At 48.5% G+C, this 18,569-nt stretch overlaps 1 protein-coding gene across 7 annotated transcripts in view; it reads right to left on the bottom strand.

Annotated features, from left to right (window-relative positions):
- The window catches only part of LOC126869961 (mushroom body large-type Kenyon cell-specific protein 1), a 90,344-nt gene that overhangs the window by 34,440 nt on the left and 37,335 nt on the right, over window positions 1-18,569 (bottom strand). For 3 of the 7 annotated variants that reach the window (XM_050627196.1, XM_050627197.1, XM_050627195.1), the window contains exon 2: window positions 4,309-5,431. In XM_050627196.1, the coding sequence (XP_050483153.1) occupies window positions 4,309-4,402 (94 nt within the window). In that variant the 5' untranslated portion in view covers window positions 4,403-5,431. Of the gene's footprint in view, window positions 1-246; window positions 542-1,755; window positions 3,871-4,308; window positions 5,432-18,569 lie in introns of those variants that run through there. The other 4 variants (XM_050627198.1, XM_050627202.1, XM_050627201.1 and 1 more) reach the window with 4 other exon arrangements.

Raw genomic sequence — 18,569 nt, 5'->3', positions numbered from 1 at the left:
AAATATTAATATGCGCAAAGTTTGCGCTTTACGCCCGATATTACCGTAACAAAATATTCCCACTTGGAATGAAAAATTAACAAGGGGAAATTTGATCGTGGCCACGTTAGCGAGACCAAAAGGATGCTTGGAAAAATAATTTCTCTGTGTAGGCATCGCACGAATCGGTGCGAAGAAAACGCGTCGGCGTACAGTCGATACGGCAAATAAGAATAATATCAAACGACACGGACGAGTAAAACTCACATTGAATATCGAGTCGTCGAGTCGTTTGATAGAGTGCCATTCCACGCAGTAACCACAAAGTCGTCCTTTTGCCGGTTCTCTCTCGAGCGCGGTTCGTTAGGTCGTGCTTTCGAGCACTAATGCCGCTTTGAAGTTTTTCGGGAGGCGTTCCAAGGCGTTGCATCGCCCGGCAAAGAGTAGATAAAGACAAAAAGAAGGTGCCGCGTCATTTTCGTCAATTTAACTTGGGTCTCCCTTCCTGGTAGGCCACGTAGGATCGCTCGGCATTTCATCCCCCACCGAACCACCCTTCTCGCCACGTCCGCCCCTGTGGGCCACTCACCCCCACCGTTCGTATTCGCCTCGTCTCACTTCGTCTCACCCCTCCGCGCGCGGCTTGCTTCGCCTCGTCGAAGCGAGGTCAATCGACGGAGAGGGCTGAAGACGACCCCCACCCTTCGTCACCAGCCTCCCTACCACGGCTACTCAATATCGTTTCATTACGCACCCTGCTCCGCCATACCCATCCTCCACTTCCACCCTCGGAGTCTCGCTACCCGCCACCCTCGCTGCGCCTGCACCGACACCCGTCGCCACTGCACCCTCCCATCTTCCTCGCCCTGATCACCCCTGACCCTCCACCATGCCCCTTACTCCTCCCTTTCCTCCACCGACTCCTTCTTCTCCTCCTCCTTCCTTCTCCTCCTTCTCCTCCTTCGCCTTCATTCTCTCCTCCTCCTCCTCCTCCTCCTCCTCCTCCACCACCTCCTTCTCCTCGTTCCCTTGCCGTTTCACCCCCTTGAACGTCTCGTTCCTATCTCGGCGACGAAACACGAATGCCCACGAATTTTTATTGTTACTTCTCGCGCTGCTTCCTCTCGCCTCCCCCTCTCACGACCTTTTTTTTTTTATGCGCCTTTTAACGATCAGCAGTAACTGCACCCACCCGAACACTCCTGCTTTTCCTACCTCCTCATCCCTCTTCGCCATTCTCGGTCCTTTCCTCCCTTGCGCCTTGGAGGCGAGCATTTTCGAGAAAACCGGTGGTACGGGTATGGGTATGGTACAATGGGAAAAAAAAGAACGGAATAGGCGAGCGGAAAATTGTACCCTTGCAAAGTATTCGTTTATCTTGCACAATGTAACGAGCAATAGGGAGAGCAAATAAACTTTCGGCCGTCGAATTTTTTGTTTTCAATTTGATGGAAAAACAAATCTCTCTCTCTCCCCTCTCTCTCTCTCTCTCTCTCTCTCTCTCGTTCTATCTCGCGTCGATCAGCACGAATTTTCATAGGCCTACCCCGGCTCGATCGTGTTACGTACAAAATTTTTAACGTTCCATTTTAATTTTCGACGGTGTACATCACAACGGGGATTTTCATTCGATATGTATGTTGTACATATACTTCTCTAGTTTGAATGCATCAGCAACGAGCGTCAACAAATGCTCTCCGAGCGAGTACACGTGGCGTACCTATCTGTCAGAGCTGCAGATCTGTCTGCAAATATTTTCACTCTGTATATACGTACTCTACACGTCGATCCTCTTGTTCCTGGTAATCTCCCGTGTCGTGTGGTTGTGCGACGTCCTCGCGAGAATACAGCCACGGCGAATCGGCATCCTTACCGTTCTTAATCGCGACGTGCAAAAATCTCGCGACCCGATGTCACGTCCAGCATCGATCCGAAGATTCGAATCGATGGGAAATGGCATCGCTTCATTATTTCCGGTTCGAGACGCACGCAACGATCGCGCGTGATTAATCCGTTCGACGTAGATTACCAGTTACGACCACTTTCCGTACTCGAAAATTTTCAAAACCCTCGGCATCGATCGCCGCGCGTACACGTTCAAGCAACACGTGCAACGTAACAGGTCGCGATAGCGGTTGCTCGCGTGAGGCAGAACGATCGCGGTCGGTTCACAGCGAAGTCGCAACAGCGTGGAGCAACATCTTGATATCTCGGAGCATAATCGACGACACTGAACCACGATGACGACGACGACGACACTGACACCATGAATTTCTTTCACGGTCCTACGGAACACTCGACAACTCTATCTCTCTGTATCAGGCCACGTTGCACCACCAAAGAAAGAGCGATACTGGTGCGGGATGTGAGAAATAGAGGCACTCGTGAATTTCAAAAGCCTGCTGATATCCTTCGTCACCCTTTCCCGAACGCTTACTGGTTGATCTCCGAAGATCATGGAAGTCTCGAGAGGAGTACGCCGGCAGAGGTCTAACGCGCACATACGCAGCTCTTCCTCGCGCTCTCCTACACCCCGCGTTTCCGCTTTCTCTTTCTCCTTTTCTCGGCAACGAGCCACTACCACCTTGCTTTTTAGAATCTTCGGCGACCGACAGAGGAGGAGAACCGATCGCGAAGAAAAAAGTGGAAATACCAGGGGTTTGGGAAGAAATCGAAGGGCGGGTGTAAGAGTTGGGAGAGGGCGGGGGAGGGTCGGGCGAGGTGGAAGGATCGAGGGGGTTGGGAAGGACTCGCGAAAATTTCTCGACCACCAGCGGCAGCTGCGTTCCGAAATGAGGAGAGACGCGAACGAGAGAAGAGGTAGTAGGGACAACGAAGCTAGTCTGATGGGGGAATAAAGGTAACGGAGGGGTCGCGAGGGGGCCGCAAGGTGGCGGAGGAGAAGGAAAAAGGGGGACGTAGGGTGAGGTTACGAAAGTGGAGGAAGAAGCGTAACGGCGAGTGCACGCAACAGCGGCGCGCGTGGAAACGCGCCTTCTACGAGTAGCAGAACTCTTCTCTTGACGGACTAACCCAAAGGCGGAAGAAGGAGGGAGCGAAGGGGGAGTAGGAGAATAATGGTGGGGGCGTAAGCGACGAGCGGGCAATAGAGGGATGCGGATCGGGAAGAGGGAAAAGGGAGAAGGAGAAAGAAGGGAGGTAGTAAGAAGAAGAAAAGAAGGTTTCGGGCGGCGGCCGGGATCGCTCGGTTGTCTGTGGTCAAGGCACGCAGCTTGTGCAGTATTCTCTGCGCGCCTTACTCTCTTACGTAGAAGCTGTCGCGGGTGCGATGGTGTCGGCGCTGCCCGAGGCGGCTTTCGCGGAGAGGGGCTGCCGCACGAAAGCGACGCTATACTTCTTTTTCGTCCGTCTCACGACCGTCTGATCGAAAACAAAATCGACAATTTTCCGCGGAATATTTTCTAATTTCCAACTTTTCGAAATACTCGTTTTTAGATGTAAATAGGTTTGAAAAAAAAAAAAGATATATCTGCGAACATAATTAAGAATACAGTCTGTTTTCTGATAATTGCACATTCACGCGTACAAGATCCCCATTTTCGTCCGTTTGTAGTCCGAAAACGAACTCGTAAATGGAGCAAGGATTAAAATTCGCAACTGGGAAGTTTAGCCTTATCTGTGGCACGATGCCGGGAGAGGTGTTATTTCATGAAAATTGTACAGAGAGGTGAAATATTGTAGAATTTAGCAACCCTCGGAGAGATATACGCGCGAAATATTGCTCTGTTTCTCGACAACGTGCAACCACCCTGTTGAACGTACGGACACGAGTAGGAGTCACGCCTGGCTCACAGTCAACCAGGATTCGGCGTTTCGGGTTCGCAACAGGTCTCACCACCGGCGTTCGTTCTCTCTCTTTCTATCTTTCCCTCTTCCCCTCTTTGACCCCTTTGCCTCCCGTTCCCGCCCTCATCCTCTCGCCACTCAAACCCCAGACTCACCCCACCCTTCGCAGCCTCATCTCTCTCTCTCTCTCTCTCTCTCCCTCTCTCTCTCTCTCTCTCTTTCTCTCTCCTGCATCACACATAGATGCTCGACTCTGTTATTGTATCTATATATCCTTGACATATTCGGAGAGTCACCAGCATGTGAGATTCGGAACGTGAGTCAACATGATCGTACGAATTATCCCTAACATCTGTATATAGACTGCCATAGAACGTAACGATTGTATAGCTATCAGCTATTCAAAAATTATGGTTCGAGATCAAAGAGAAAAATGTTAAGGAATAGGTTCGATGCGTGCTCTCCGATCGCAGGGTTCGCGACCTAGAGAGGGATGAAACCGTTGGTCGCAATTTAACTCACCGACTACGAAGACCATATTCTTTGTCCATCGCAGCAGCTCCCGTCGGATGTGTCTGCGTTCCTGTATGCAACGGGCATAGGGGCAATCCGCCATTTTTGAAATCACATCTTAGAATGAATGTGTGTGCGTGCCGGCCGGGTGCGCCTGCCTCGAGTTCCCGCGTGGATGTCCACCCCCCACGCCACCGGCCGTCCTCCGTCCACGTCCTCGTCGTCGTTGTCGTCGTCGTCGCCGTTGTCGTTCCCGTCCTCGTCCTCGTCCTCCTCCACCTCCTGCTCTTCCTTCTGTTTCCCTTGCTCCTGTCTCAACGTTCGATCGATCGACTTTCTCGATCCGCTGCTCCTTTCGATTCCGTTCGTCGTAGTTCGTCCAATGTTTCTTCGTCGTTGGACGCGCGCCGTCGACTTAAGGCGTGCGCGAGCAGGATACGAGGGGAGAAGGTAGTGCACACTGCCGCTCTAACGTGCACGCTGGATACGACGTCACGCGTGGCGTAACGTGCACCGAGACCGGGCAAAATGTTCGAGGGCCGATGATGGAAGCCCGATGGTCAATTTAGCGTTGGCGGTGGCGATTTTCGTCAACGTTCCTGTCTTCGTCTTCCTTCTCCTTCTATACTTCTTTGTCGCCGTCGTCGTTGTCGTCGTCGTCGTCGTCGTCCTCGTGTTGTTGTTGGTGTTCGTCGTTGTCGTCGTCGTCGTCGTCGTCGTCGTCGTTACGTCGGCTATGGCGGTGCTTCTTTGCAAACGTTGGAGGGATGGTGAGCCGATAGCAGCGTCGGTGACGGTGGCGGTGGCGGTAGCGGTAGCGGTAACGGCGGCGGTGGCGGTGGCGATAACGGTGGCGGCAACGGCGGCGATGTTGCTGGAGTAGGGATGAGAACGCCGAGAAACGACTACTCTCTCGTGTTGAGACAGGGTTAGGGCACGGAAACGCACAACATACGTGCACGCTTGCGCCCTGAACGGTGCGAGAGTGCAGTCTGTCGCCGCCGGCAAGTCCTGCCTTTTACTTCCTCTTTCGGCTTTCTTTCGCTTCAACCGATTTCGCCGTTCACGCTCACCCCTCCGATCCTCTCGTCCGGCCTCCTTTCGAGGAAACCGCTACTCGATCGAACGTTACCTGTAACACAAATTTCGGAATCTTCGTTATCCTTCCCCCGATACCATGGTGATATAACATCGCTTTATCCATAGACACGATCGATCGATCTCTCGATCTCTCGATCGGTTGGATTCCTTTCACGATCGATGAATGACCGAAACGATCGAGACACTGTTCGATCCTGATCACGGTTGCTCGAGAAATCGGACGAGCATTCGAGGTAGACAAAGGTTCTCGCGACACCTGCGTGTAAGGAGCGATGGGTGCTGGCCCCACCCCGAAACAGAAAGGGTGCCGCTACTCGAAATGAAACATTGCCGGTAAGAAGAACGTCAGGGCCGATGGTGTAGGTAGGAAAGGTAGTAGGGGAGACTCGCACTCTCGCGCGGTGACGCGATATGGGCAGGAAGGGTAGGAGGATGGAGGGTGGCGAGGGGGCAGGAGAAAGGGGAAGAGGAAGAGGCGCGCAGGGTGGTCGGAGGGTAGCTATAGGGGCGGATTCGCGCGTTCTACGCCTGCAAGGGGGTGGGAGAGCGTACCGCCGAGAGAAAGAGAGAGGAGGCAGAGTGCGCCTAATATGCAACAAGAGAAAAAGAATTGGCGATCAATAGGTAGTAGCTGGTAAGCGTCCTTTCATCCGCCCCCGCGGACACCCTCGTCCTTTCTACTTGCCCTATTCCCCTCTCGACCACCGTTCACCTCCTTCCTTCTCGGTTCCCTCTATCCTCGGCCCCCCCTTTGCGCCCCCGTGTCCTACCTTGCCAGCCCCTTGATTCTCTTACGTTCATCGCGAAACTCCTTCGCTCCATCGCCTTTGTTGTCGAGATATCCGCCCTACTCACGCGCCTAACTTCCTCTTCGTCGCCGAAAATCAAACATCACCTAATTTGCGTTTCTCTATTTCGCCTTCCACCTTTTCCCACGCGGGCCCATTTTCTCTCTCTCTCTCTCTCTCTCTCTCTCTCTCTCTCTCGCAACAAGGTTTTCCCTTTCTTTTCGTTCGCTTTTCTACCAACAAACTTTCGAGTAACTCTCGGCTACACGTGCTAGCGGACGACACGAGCGGAATAGCGCGTGCTCACATATACGAACAAAGAGAATAGTTAGGTGGCTTCGAAATGTAACTTTTAGTACATATGTGATGCACATCTTATTCTAATCTTAACAACGTGGACGAGATTGCACGGCAATTAAACGATGTTCCTAGCCTCCCTCGTTTTGTAGAAACTTTAACGAAAAGATTCCAGCGACGTTCTCTCTTTTTTTTTTAATGTAAATGTTCTATCTGATCGTAAATTCTGTAATAAACACGAGGTAGCGAGACTTGAGGTTGCCAGCGGACAGGGTCGGGATCGATCTTCATCTACTTGTCAGGAGGCGGAAGATCGATAGTATTTCGTTGATATGACACATACGGTGTAGGTGATCAAAATCGGAGCGGCAGCATTCGTTAAAAGCGTTTGATTCTCTGTGTTGATATTCCACTCGCGCATGGACGCCGTTCGATGAATAGAAGCTAGCCGTGGGCTAGTACGGCGATATCACTGACGCTGGAAGATCGATTGGATACTCGTGCTAGGTAAGCCTATACGAACAATATCGATGAAACATACGGCACTTTCTGTTCTGCAGTTCTACACGTTTGTTCCACATTTTCCGAGGGTCGCGTGAGGATGCATCCAAGTTTTCGTCGGCGTCGTTAAACTTTCACAAGCATCCGCTGCTCGAAGGAGAAAAGAAAAAAAAAGAACTTGAAATTTCGTTGACGTTTTGGTAGTGGTACTCGAGTAATTAGGGAAATTCCACCGGTAGTTTCCCATAATCTCTCTATGTCCCCTCGACCGTTCCCAATCGTTAGAAAAAAAAAAGCGAACGCTTTTGCTACGCGTTCCACTTTCAGCTCGGTGCGCCTCTGTGTACGTGTACGGGAGCTTCTACCGATGTCATTGAACCTTCGCAGGCATGCTGGGCGAGGGAAAAGTGACTAGACTCTCAGAGTACCTTGAAGTGGTCGGAGTTCTAAGATGCTCGAGTTTTGCCATATTAAGTATTTCTTTGTTCGACCTTTCGATTTCGACGTTTATCTTCCTTTCGTTTCTTCCTCTTTTCAATTTCTAATTACATACGCTTGCGTTCGAATATCTTGGGACTTCTTCTTTAATAAAATCTCGATATTTCATGCGGTTTAAGAATATCAAATTGCACGGGTTTTTAAATAAAATAGTTAATACGTTTGCAGTACAGGTGCTTTCTCTATAAAATACGAAGTTAGATGGGTCATTACGATACAACTCGTCGATAACGAACGAAGCACAACGAATGTCCTAAGATTTTTCAGCGAATAAGCATTTTAATCGTGGTTATACGTTAGGGAATTTAAATAACCTTTCGTAGTGGTCGTTCGATCGGCCGATCGAATTCGAAAAATTATTTTTTCACGACTCGTTTAATTCCGCGAATGTAGAAGAGCTAACAACTCTTCTTGGTGTATCTGTACATCTTGGACGGTCACCTTACTCGCTCGGTTCCTAATCGATTTTCCCATTACGCGAATCCGGGGAGTGCTTCGCACACACTCGCTTCGTTTTCCGTCGTTCCGTGTCCAGCCTGCATTTCCGTCGACGAACAAACGGTCTCGATTCCCCTGTCCCATCTTCCCTCACTATCTCACCGTCCTTCTCTTTCTCTCTTCTTTAAGTACATCCACACGGCCATTTCTACTATCCATGTTTTCTTTTCTACATCTCTGCAATGGCCTTGCACTATGCGTACTTGTCGATTTCAAACCGACGTAATCGCGATTTCAACGTACTTTCTGATAATCGTAGAAAGGTACAACGCTTACAAATCGGCCGATCGTAGATCATCGTTGGCATTGTTGCAAATGGAGCGCGTCGTTTCCCAAAACCACCCATTCTCGGACGATCGATAAGATCTTATAGTTAATAGAAGGCTATTCGGTAGAAGATTTGGAACATAGAGGACAGATCGGAATTTTGTGGATCGTTGTTAATCGAAATACGAATGATAAAACTGGAATTTCACGGGTAATCGTTGGACGAAGAGTAATTGAAAGAATCGGATCGATCCGACTGAAATTCCTTCCAATCGATTTCTGGTTAATTAGACTCGTGATTAGGATATATCGATCGTTGTAACGAGTACCCTCGGCCAGAATGGTAAAAGTTAATAAGTAGTCGCGAAGTCGTTGGCGCGTGACTGTCGAGGAGCGCGCAAGGATTCGTCGCGTTCGATCGGAGGTCGCTCGTAACGTCATTCGAAGTTGAAGTATTTTTTTCGTGGCGGAAGAAACTCGATGACGAGGGAGGAAGATAGAGAAGCGTGGCGGTGGGGAGGGCAGAGTGTAGGACTGCTTCAGGAAGAGCAGTCAGGGGCGGTCGAGAAGGAGGATGAGGATGAGGATGAGGATGAGGACGAGGATGAGGATGAGGAGGTGGAGATGGAGATGGTAGAGGAGGAGATGGAAAAGGTGGAGGATGAGGTGGAGGAGAGAAGTGGGGGAGATGGTGCACTCGGTTTTTTCTCTGCTGGGGGAGGCAATGGGCGCGAGGCAAGGGTGCGTTGGATTCGGTTACTTGGTCTCACCCCTTGGACCACCTCCACCGGCGGTTCTAGCGGCAGCAGCAACAGCGGCGACGGTGGCGGCGGGGCAGCGGTGGCGGCGGCGGCGGCGGCAGCGGCGGCGGCGGCGGCAGTCGTGCACTCTCTTTCTCCATCTACCTCGACTGCTCCTCTTTTCTCTATCTCCTTTTTCGTCTTTCTTCCCCGCTCACTCTCGGTCCCTCGCACGGCTTTCGTTTTCTCTTTCTCGCTATCTCGCCTTCTCTTGCACTTTTTCTCTCCCTCTGTTCCGTATCCGTCTCTGTTCCACGCGCCTCAGCACGGTGCTTCTCGTTTTTTTAACGAAGGATCCGCTCAATACCTCGGCTGTCATAACCTCCCGGCACCCTTCCAGGGTGGCCCGGCTGCCACAGCAAACCCACCCTCAACCCTCCGCCTTGCGCCTCCACGGGGCCCACCGACCCTCCCGACCGACGAGCCACCACCTAGCACCCCCGCGCTCTCATTCCTCTTCCCAGTTTTTAACGTTTCGTTCGACGTTTCCCTCCGGGCGAGAGCCAGGGACGGCGTAAAGGGGGAAGTGCATTTCGTCGTTACTTTGTTTTACGTCCTTCCTCGCCTCCTCCTCTTTCTTCCTCCTCTATTCTTTTCTCTTCGTCTTCGTCCCTCTTTTTCTTCCCCCTCGGCTCACATACGACCACGCGTATATCCTCTCACGCATACTCGTTCACGGCCTCTTTTTCTTCTTTCCCTTACCGACACCACCCCTCTTACTCTCTTGCTCTCTTCCTCGTCGCGTCTCCTTCTTTTCTCTCCGGTCCAGTGTCCTCCATCCACCTCGCCCCGTACCTCCGCTGACGCCGCCACCCTCCGGGCCACACACGCACTTCGCCGGTCCTCCCTTGCTTTCGCACCCCGAGTTTTTCGTACGTTCCACGACGCTCATATTTAAAGGCCACCTGTGCTCTTTGAATCGCCTCGCGGAACGGTTCTTCCACCGGGATACCGTTGACTTTCAATTTGACCGAACACCGTGGAAGGACGATGCGCGAGAGCGGAAAAATTCTTTTTACGAAGCAACTGACTTTTTACGGAAAAAGAAACATTAATGTGCGAGCGAGATTCTGGTCCGGTTGTTTTAGAGAGGGTGACACAATTGACCACGAAACCCTCGTCGCGCTCGACCTCTTTTGATCGAATCTGTGAACGATGAACGGTTGGCTGCACCCCCGAAATCGTGTTCGGGTTTGCAAAGATTTTTAAATTCTGGCACAGAATCTGTACGATGCTCACCTATCACGTTACATGTATACCTATACCTATACGTGTGCTATATATCACCATATACCTACATCTCTGACATTCTTTAACGTACGATAGACATCTGAGAAATTGGTTTCAAAGTAATTCAATCGAGTCGTTGACTCGACTAGTCCACTCGTACTTTAAATCTGATATATTAATCGTATTATTCTTTGCGAAATATTCAACGTGGATCGTCGAAATTCTGCATTTCGAGAGACCGGCTTTAGTCCGATGCCTGACTCGGTTGTCTGATTTACTGACACGAGGCAACTCCCAGAGAGCGTGGAAAATACAGCCGCGAAGTTAAAGGGAATAATAAGTAACAGGGATGCACAGAAGGCTATATAGGTAGGTCTTTTCTTCCCTCGAGTTCCGACACGTTCGTTTGCAACTTTCTTCTTATCCACAGATATAGACCAATCCGTCGAACAACCTAGTGATCACCGAGTAGGAATCACGTTCATTTCCTCTATAATTCTTTCTTTTTCTTTTTTTTTTATTTCTCTACATACCACGTAAGCCGTTTATTTGGCAAATTGGTTAACTCGACGAAACAAAGTGTGCGTGAAATTGATGAAATTATGTAAACTAAGCATCGATCGAGTGTTCTGCCATTAAAAATTTCAAAACATCCGATTTACCCGTGCGTATGTATACTTTGGCCCGCATGCAATCGGGCGTCTGAGCGAAAAGTGGTCTCTGTTGGACCGCTTTTGAAAACACACAAGATATACTAATTTTGTAGATCTGAAACGAGAACGCGCGAGGCAACAACAAAGAGGAGGTACAGAATCGAGGAACGTTTTGAGGGAAATTGTATGGAATACTGGAAGAGATACTCCTCGTGGCCGGTGAGAACGCTTAAATCCTGTTTGGAGGCTCTCGAGAATCCTGTGTTAGAAGTACCAGCACGACATGGTTCTCGGGGAAGCAACAGTTCGTTCCGCTCCCCCTCCTCCCGCCCGCCGCCGCTTCCACCCTCTGGTATCCTCCTTTTGCTACCCTAAACCGTTGCCACCAAAGCACAGAGTTACCCCACCCCGTTCTCTCCGTGAATCTCCTCTCGCCACTGTGATGCTCCTCGTCGTTTCTCCTCGAACTCGCTCTCTCCTTCTCTTTGCACGCTTCCATGACTATACTTTGGATGTCTACTAAATTTAGGCTCCCGTTTCTCTCGCCTTCCTCTCTCTCTCTCTCTCTCTCTCGCTCGCTCGCTCGCTCGCTTACACACAGTCACACACACCACTTTCTCCTCCTCTGTACACCTTTTTCTTATTCTACTGCTCTACGGTTACGAACACACTTTGGACACCTTCGCCGACTCTTGCTGCTCATACCGACTCTCAGAGTAAAAGGGATACGACCCCTAACACTTCAGACGCCATTTTCTTCCCCGTATAAAACGACGGCGTGAGATTTAGCCCGAATCTCTTAGGGTCAGAACGCAATAAATATCTGCGACCCACGATCACGCTGCTGACTTCCCCGTCTTTAATTACATTTTCCATTGCCCTGCACTTTTTGTGTCGGTTACTGGCCATGGAAGATCCGAGGATTCATCGAGTGTCGCAGATGTCGTCGATTGTTAAATAGCCGATGGAAACTTTGCACCGCGTCCGACTTTGCTACAGCTGCGCGAAGGATTTGCACGGCGCGTCGATACAATGCGGTCGACGTTTAACGTGTGTGTCGAACAAATCACGTATGTACAGACATACTATATTGGCTGGTGAAAGTGTTTCAACGTTTACTCTAGGCAATTTTTATGCATCTATTATGCAACATGAGTTATCAGAATGTGTTTGTAATTTCATTTACTGGCAGGCAGATAGCAGTATCGTGATCGTATTGGTAATATTTGAAGGCAATCTGTGAATATTATATAGTACATAGAAATTGCACGATATTTATTATTATCGAAGACATGTTTAGTAAAAAATTGGAATACAGTACGAATAATCATATCAAATGTATCTACGTATAATAGGTGTTAAGGATAATTGAATTTTAATACCTTCGCGATCTTTGTGAAAAAGTATGTTTGTATTAGATATCTTGTAATTTTCATGTGTATATTTTCAGATTTGTCTCAGAGTTGACCAATGTAATCACGATAGTCGAGTCCCGTAACGGGATTAACGAAATTTCAAAATGTTTCTCACAGCATACATAATCTGTTCGTAAAACGTGTCTAAATGCGTTGAAGCTTTTGAATGGTATAATTTTTTCCACTTTTCAAGGAAATGTAGAAGGACGACGTTTTCAGCAGACCACTACTGGTTTCTATAAAATATTATGTTCCATATTTATTGTTATAAAAAATTCACCGTATTTCTTCAAGGCACGAAAACGTACCACGCCACAGAATAAAGTTATAACTTAATTAATTATGAAAGTGCAGAGACAATGCTTTTAAGGCTTGAGACACCTGACTAAATCCAAATTCTCAGGACATTGTTAAAGTATCCTATCTAACATTTCTCCACTTTTTAAGATACGTCGAGACATTTCTAATTCCTCGTATCTTTTCAGCTCTTAAATATAGTTAAACCAGACAGACCGTTACGAAACAACAATAAGTAAATATTTTAAACTAAGCGAAGAGAAACAAAGGCGGTACAAAGAAAATTATAGAACTGAAGTCTTTCTCAGTCTCGAAATGGTAAATGATTTAACCATTTAACCAAGGAGAGTAGTATGTGTCTTTTAGCTGAACACATATTAGTTTACATACACAGCTTTTCCATCAATGTGAGATGCTGGTCTTACGATACATTAACCCTTTGCAGATTAATCATCAGTGGATGAAATACGCCCCAAATTAATTATTTTTCTAACGTAACCAAGACCTGTTTGATATACGATTTTGTGATAAATGAGACTGGGTATTCTATTTTAAAAATTACGCTCCATCCTTATATATTCCACTTTCAAATTTTAATTAATTATTAGAAGGTGATATTATGAATAACGTTTACGAAAAAACTGCAGCTTCCTTGAGGTTCCAAACAGTAGGTAGAACATTTGAACTAAAGAGGGCAGAGAATTCCTCTTGTCTTTGCCTGAAATGCCATCCGAGCGACAATAGTACGACGATTGATTTAATCTCACTTTGGTAGACGGATGAAATGCGATCGAACGCATTAAAAGTTTCGCCGCGTGAATAGGATAATCTCAATTTTCGACTCGATCTGAACCCGATGATTGCGATGATGTCCTCTGTGAAAACGAGTTGCAGAGAAAAAGCGTAAAAAATCTGTTCAGTGAATACAAGCATAGGAGGGAGAGTAGAGAGAGAGAGAGAGAGAGAGAGAGAGAGAGGGAGAGAGAGAGAGGATAGAGAACGTTGTAAAACAAAACGTTTCACTGGACGCAATTTCCAGCTGGGATTCCACGCTGCGAAATGCAATAAAAATCGTTCCGCTGCATCCGCGTGCTCTCCAACGCTGTTCGAAAAACTCGAAAACGCGTGACTGCTCACATTGCCGAGTTAAATACGCGTGCTCAAAGCTCGTGCTGCGAATCGTGTCGTTTCAAAACGAAAGGCAGGCTGATGTCATTAGAGGCGAAACCACGATCGAAACGTCATAAAGTTATGAGCGTGCGCGCGCTTTTGAAAAATTCATCAAGTAAAACGGTCAACGATTAATCCCGAGGAAACGATTAAATTATCACGGTGCTATTTCACGTCCGAGCGATCATTAATGAGCTATAGCGATCTAATTTTCTACCACCTCCATACGTCATCGGATGAACCAGCTCAATTCGCTTTGTTTGTTCGCTTGATCCTTATACGTCGTCGAATGAGGTCAATGCGTTGGTACACTGGATTTAAGTCTAAATCTGTATCACGTTGCGGCAAATTCAGATCACATTATGCTAGTTTACCATGTCGTTAACTACTCGAACGAGTTCTCCTCTTGTTTTCGAAAGTCCTTCGATCCACGAAAGGAAGTTCAAAAAGGAGGTGAAAAACCTATCAAAACCAATTTCGTATCTTCTTATCGATTCGATTACAAATTATCGTTATTATTAAATTTGTAAAAGATAATAACAAACGTGATAATAAGACGAATACAAGTTCACGAATGAATTACGGAGTCATTCGATTATCCTATTTGATGTAAAATCGTAAAAGAGGACGGAGAAGTCTATAAGCTGTAATGTACGACTTGTCGACTCACTAATATAGTCATAGTATACTGATATTAGTCGGTAAACGATTATACAATAGAGTCGAAATCGAAACTTTACGACACACGCGACGAATGTCATCGATGCAATACCGGAGAAGACAACTTCGTTCCATCTTGCTTCTCTGTTGATGCGACCAATAATCTCAGAAAGACGCGTTGCGTCCGCCAGGACAGAGGGAAAAATTGTCAGGAGGTTGGAAAATCTAGCAAAACGGAAGTGCACGTGGCAAACGGAATTGAAATTAATTTAGCGAAACAACCCTTCGACCGGACGGGTAGAAGAGAAAATTTAGAAAAAGAGACAGACGTGTATAACGGACTAAAGAAGGAGGGAAAAGACGAAGTAGGCACGTGGTTATATACACAACGTACGTCTACGTATGTACGTACGATATGGAAAGCTCGGTTTCTCGCCGCGCTGGTGTGACGAAGACGAAGATGTGTGCGCGTTATACGGATTGCGAAAGAGTGGTTAAAGGAAAAGAGGGCTTCGTGCTGGGCCAGAAAAAAACTCTCGTGGACGCCGCCGTGTTCCTCTCTTTTTCTGTTTCGCTTCTATCGTTCGGTCCGTCCCTTTTCCTTCCTCTTTTTTCCACTTTCTTTCTCTTCTCTTCCCTTCTCTTCCCTTCCCTTCGCTTCCCTTCGCTTCCCTACCCTTCGCCCCTACGGTACACGTATGCCAACACTTCCATACGCGTCCGCGTCCTTCTCTCCTTCCCGTCTCCCTGGTTCCTCTCTTTTTCTCTCCATCGGTCGCTCTTCCGCGCACGCTCGAGTATACGACGAAACGCATCAAAGAATCCATCAAATTAAAAACGCAATTATAAAAAAGCGTCGTCGCCTCTTTGTCGAAAAGCAAGCCTGCCGGAGCGACCCTCCAGGCCCGTTCTCTCTCCCTCTCTGCCCACTTTCCTACCCTGCCAGCCAGCGGTCCGCAGTCGTACACCTCCTACCCCTTTTCTACCGGCTGTTCCCTCGTACGTACATAACTGGCGACGTAGCACGGTATATCAGTCGCTGTGCGTGGATGTGTCACACGATTCGAGCCCCTTCTCGTCGGCCACCTTCGCTCCACGTACGTAGTCTACGTACGTCTGGGTTCCTACCCCGAAAAAAAATGCTATCGATCCCCCGTCCTCTCCCGGTGGCGGGAGACCGCGTGCTGTGCCTCCCCCGGTTACCACCACGATCTCAATTATAAAACGCTTCGAAACATGGCCCGCTCTCCCCCTGCCACCCTCCTGCACCGCTGTAAGCCTAGCGTAAAGACGATGACTGGATGGCTGGTGGTATGAAAAGCGCGCCGTTCGACAACGTTGCAGCCGGTTGCAGCAGAGTCGTTGCACCCGCGCCGCTGCATCGCCCGACCGCCGTTCGTGTTTCGCGGATTCGTTTTCCGGGGGAACCCCTCGAGGGTTCCGCGTGCTCGCTTCTACCGCTTTGACGCTTACTTTTATCTTCCCCCTTATTATGCTTCGCGTTTTTGGTAAATGAAAATGCGTGGCTTACGCGACGACGGCGTTCAAAGTTTGAAAGTGCCTAGCCTCAGCCAGTCCAACCCCCGCGCCACTCTTTTTCTTTTTCTCTTTCCTCGACGCTCTGCGGAACACCGGGCGATGTCGCGTGTCGAACTGAACGCGGTAATATCGGGTGTTCGGTTCAACACCGCGAAAGACGGCATCGGAGTTTAAAAAGGGCGGACGGGTCGCGTGGCGGGTGATTCGAGTATGAATTGGTTATAGTCCAATTTCACTGTCCGCTACTTGGTATATAAGAATAACTATAATAGCTAGAGCATGGAAGCGTGGCAGGTGGCTGATTTCGTATTCGCGCGGCTTCTAAAACCACGCTAAGACCGGCCACCATCGAGACAGCAACTTTTGAAAAATAATATTTTCATGAGACGCTCGAGGGTAGACGGTCCGGAGGCGCTTATACCGCGAAACGGCTGGCAAATTTTTAAAGAGACCACGGCCAAGCTGTGACGTTATACCCTTCCATCGGTAGCTCGTCGATATCTCTTAAGGATAGAACACGGCGATCGTATACAGCCGGTGGTAGAAAAGAAATAGGGTTGAGCTATAGGACGACGTACCGGAGGGTGGTATGTACTCGCGGAACGAGTGCTACCTCGGCAATTAATCGTGGGAGCGAGAGATCGGTCGGACGTTCTCGGAGAAAAAACGGATATGTCTCGGTCTCGAAGAGCGCGACGAATCGCGAGGATAGGGGTGGTGGTGGAGTTCCAGCAGTACCCATCCGATACCTCCCCACCTCGGCTCCTTTTTTCTCTGCGAGCAGCTACCTATTGATCGGATATTCAAAAATTTCAGAAACGAGGAGATAGGAAGCCGGAGGAGGAGAAAGGACACGAAAGATGGAACAGAGAGAGAGCGAAAGGAAGGTAGAAGGTGGCGGTGTGGGGAATCGGGTGAGGGAAGTGCAGCGAAGTGGGGCGGCAGGGATGAGTTGTCGCGAGCGGACACCCTCGAGAGAGAGAGAGAGAGAGAGAGAGAGAGAGAGAGAGAGAGAGAAAGAGAGAAAGAAAGAAAGAGAGAGAGAGAGAGAGAGAAAGAGAGTGAGTGGGGGTTAACTAACACACTACTCCCAAAGACGCGGATTCCTTTTTGTTTTCACCAGACCTTTTTTGTTTCTTTCCCCTACGACCCCTCTGCTCTTCTTTCCTTTCCCTTTTTTTTTTTTACTCCCTAGACTCGACCACCACCTACCTCTCGTCTACCTAAAATACGAGTTCGATATTACCTTTCAACCGACGACCACTCGGCTCCGTACGTTCTCCGGGCACGTCCTTCGATCCGGACCGGTTCGACCATTACCGATCCCCCGCACAATTTAATTACTAGCATTTTATTAAAAGTATCGACAGCAGCCGTCTTGTTTACGACTTTGCAAATTAATGTCCCGGCCTGCCGCGAACTCTTCCTCGGTTCCGCTTTTGCCAATATCGGAGGAAGCATGGCCGGGAAAGCTCGACAAAAAACCTTGAAATTAATATTTCCTCCATTGCTTCGTCGAAAGGTAAAAGGACGTTGACCCTTGTAGGGGCTGGGGGTATAGGAATGCTGCAAAGCTATACGCGACCGATGCACGGAGCTACCACGCAAAATGACAATGCCGTTTATACCTATACGAACTACCGATACGTTTACGCGTTATCTATGTATGTACGTGTGTTTCGTCGAGCGACGCGTTTCTTTTCCCTTCGATTTGCAATTTTCCGACAGATTTCCCCTTAGTTATTCTACGAACGAGCGTCAAAAAATATAATAAATAGCGCGCCACCGTCTGGTTCGAGTCGACGAGCGGACGGTTGAAGGGGGAGGGGGCGGGCAGGTGGGGACGGTTGATCTGGACACAAAATCGACAAAACGCACGATGAAACGTCAGGTGCAAGACGGCCAATAAAATCCTGGCGAATGTAATTGACTGGTAAATAAAAGGCGCGAGACGCGAATCAATAACGAAGGGAGAAACAAAAATTGAAATACGCTTTGAAAATCAACCGACCGACGAGAGGTCTTGATGCGACGCATCGACTCTGATCTAAATTGCTCGGCACTGCCACGATACATGACGTTTATTAATTATAGGAAGTGGGATTTAGTTGGGGGAAGGGGTGGTCCGGCTGAACAACTTGTTGACTCCGGCACGCTGTTCGTACACGTCACACTGTTGGATGAAGGTGAATTTTACCATGCGTATCGAACGATCAACCTTTCAAGAACTCGTTTTTTAAAAATTCCCTCCACACCGTGGAAATACTAACTTTTACCGGAATATATATATCTTCAGGAAACGTTTTCGCTCGGCTTTCTTTAAACGTGATCATCGACACGCGTTTCTTTTCGCCAAGTAGCTCGTTGATAAGAGGCTTATTGTTGAATTTCACGAAGACAAAGACTGCTCGTGAAATATAATAACTTAGTATCTCCCTTCGACGCTTTCGTAAACACTGTATCGCTGAACAGAGCCGACATTCTCCAAACAATTCCTTGACTCGCTCCGCTTCTCTTCGTGATACGAGTCGCTCACGAGTCACGCTGATCAGCTGC

The sequence above is a fragment of the Bombus huntii genome, chromosome 10 (assembly GCF_024542735.1).
Source record: "Bombus huntii isolate Logan2020A chromosome 10, iyBomHunt1.1, whole genome shotgun sequence".
Taxonomy (NCBI): domain Eukaryota; kingdom Metazoa; phylum Arthropoda; class Insecta; order Hymenoptera; family Apidae; genus Bombus; species Bombus huntii.
The sequence above is the reverse complement of the archived record's forward strand: the minus strand, read 5'-3'. Positions and strand labels throughout refer to the sequence as shown.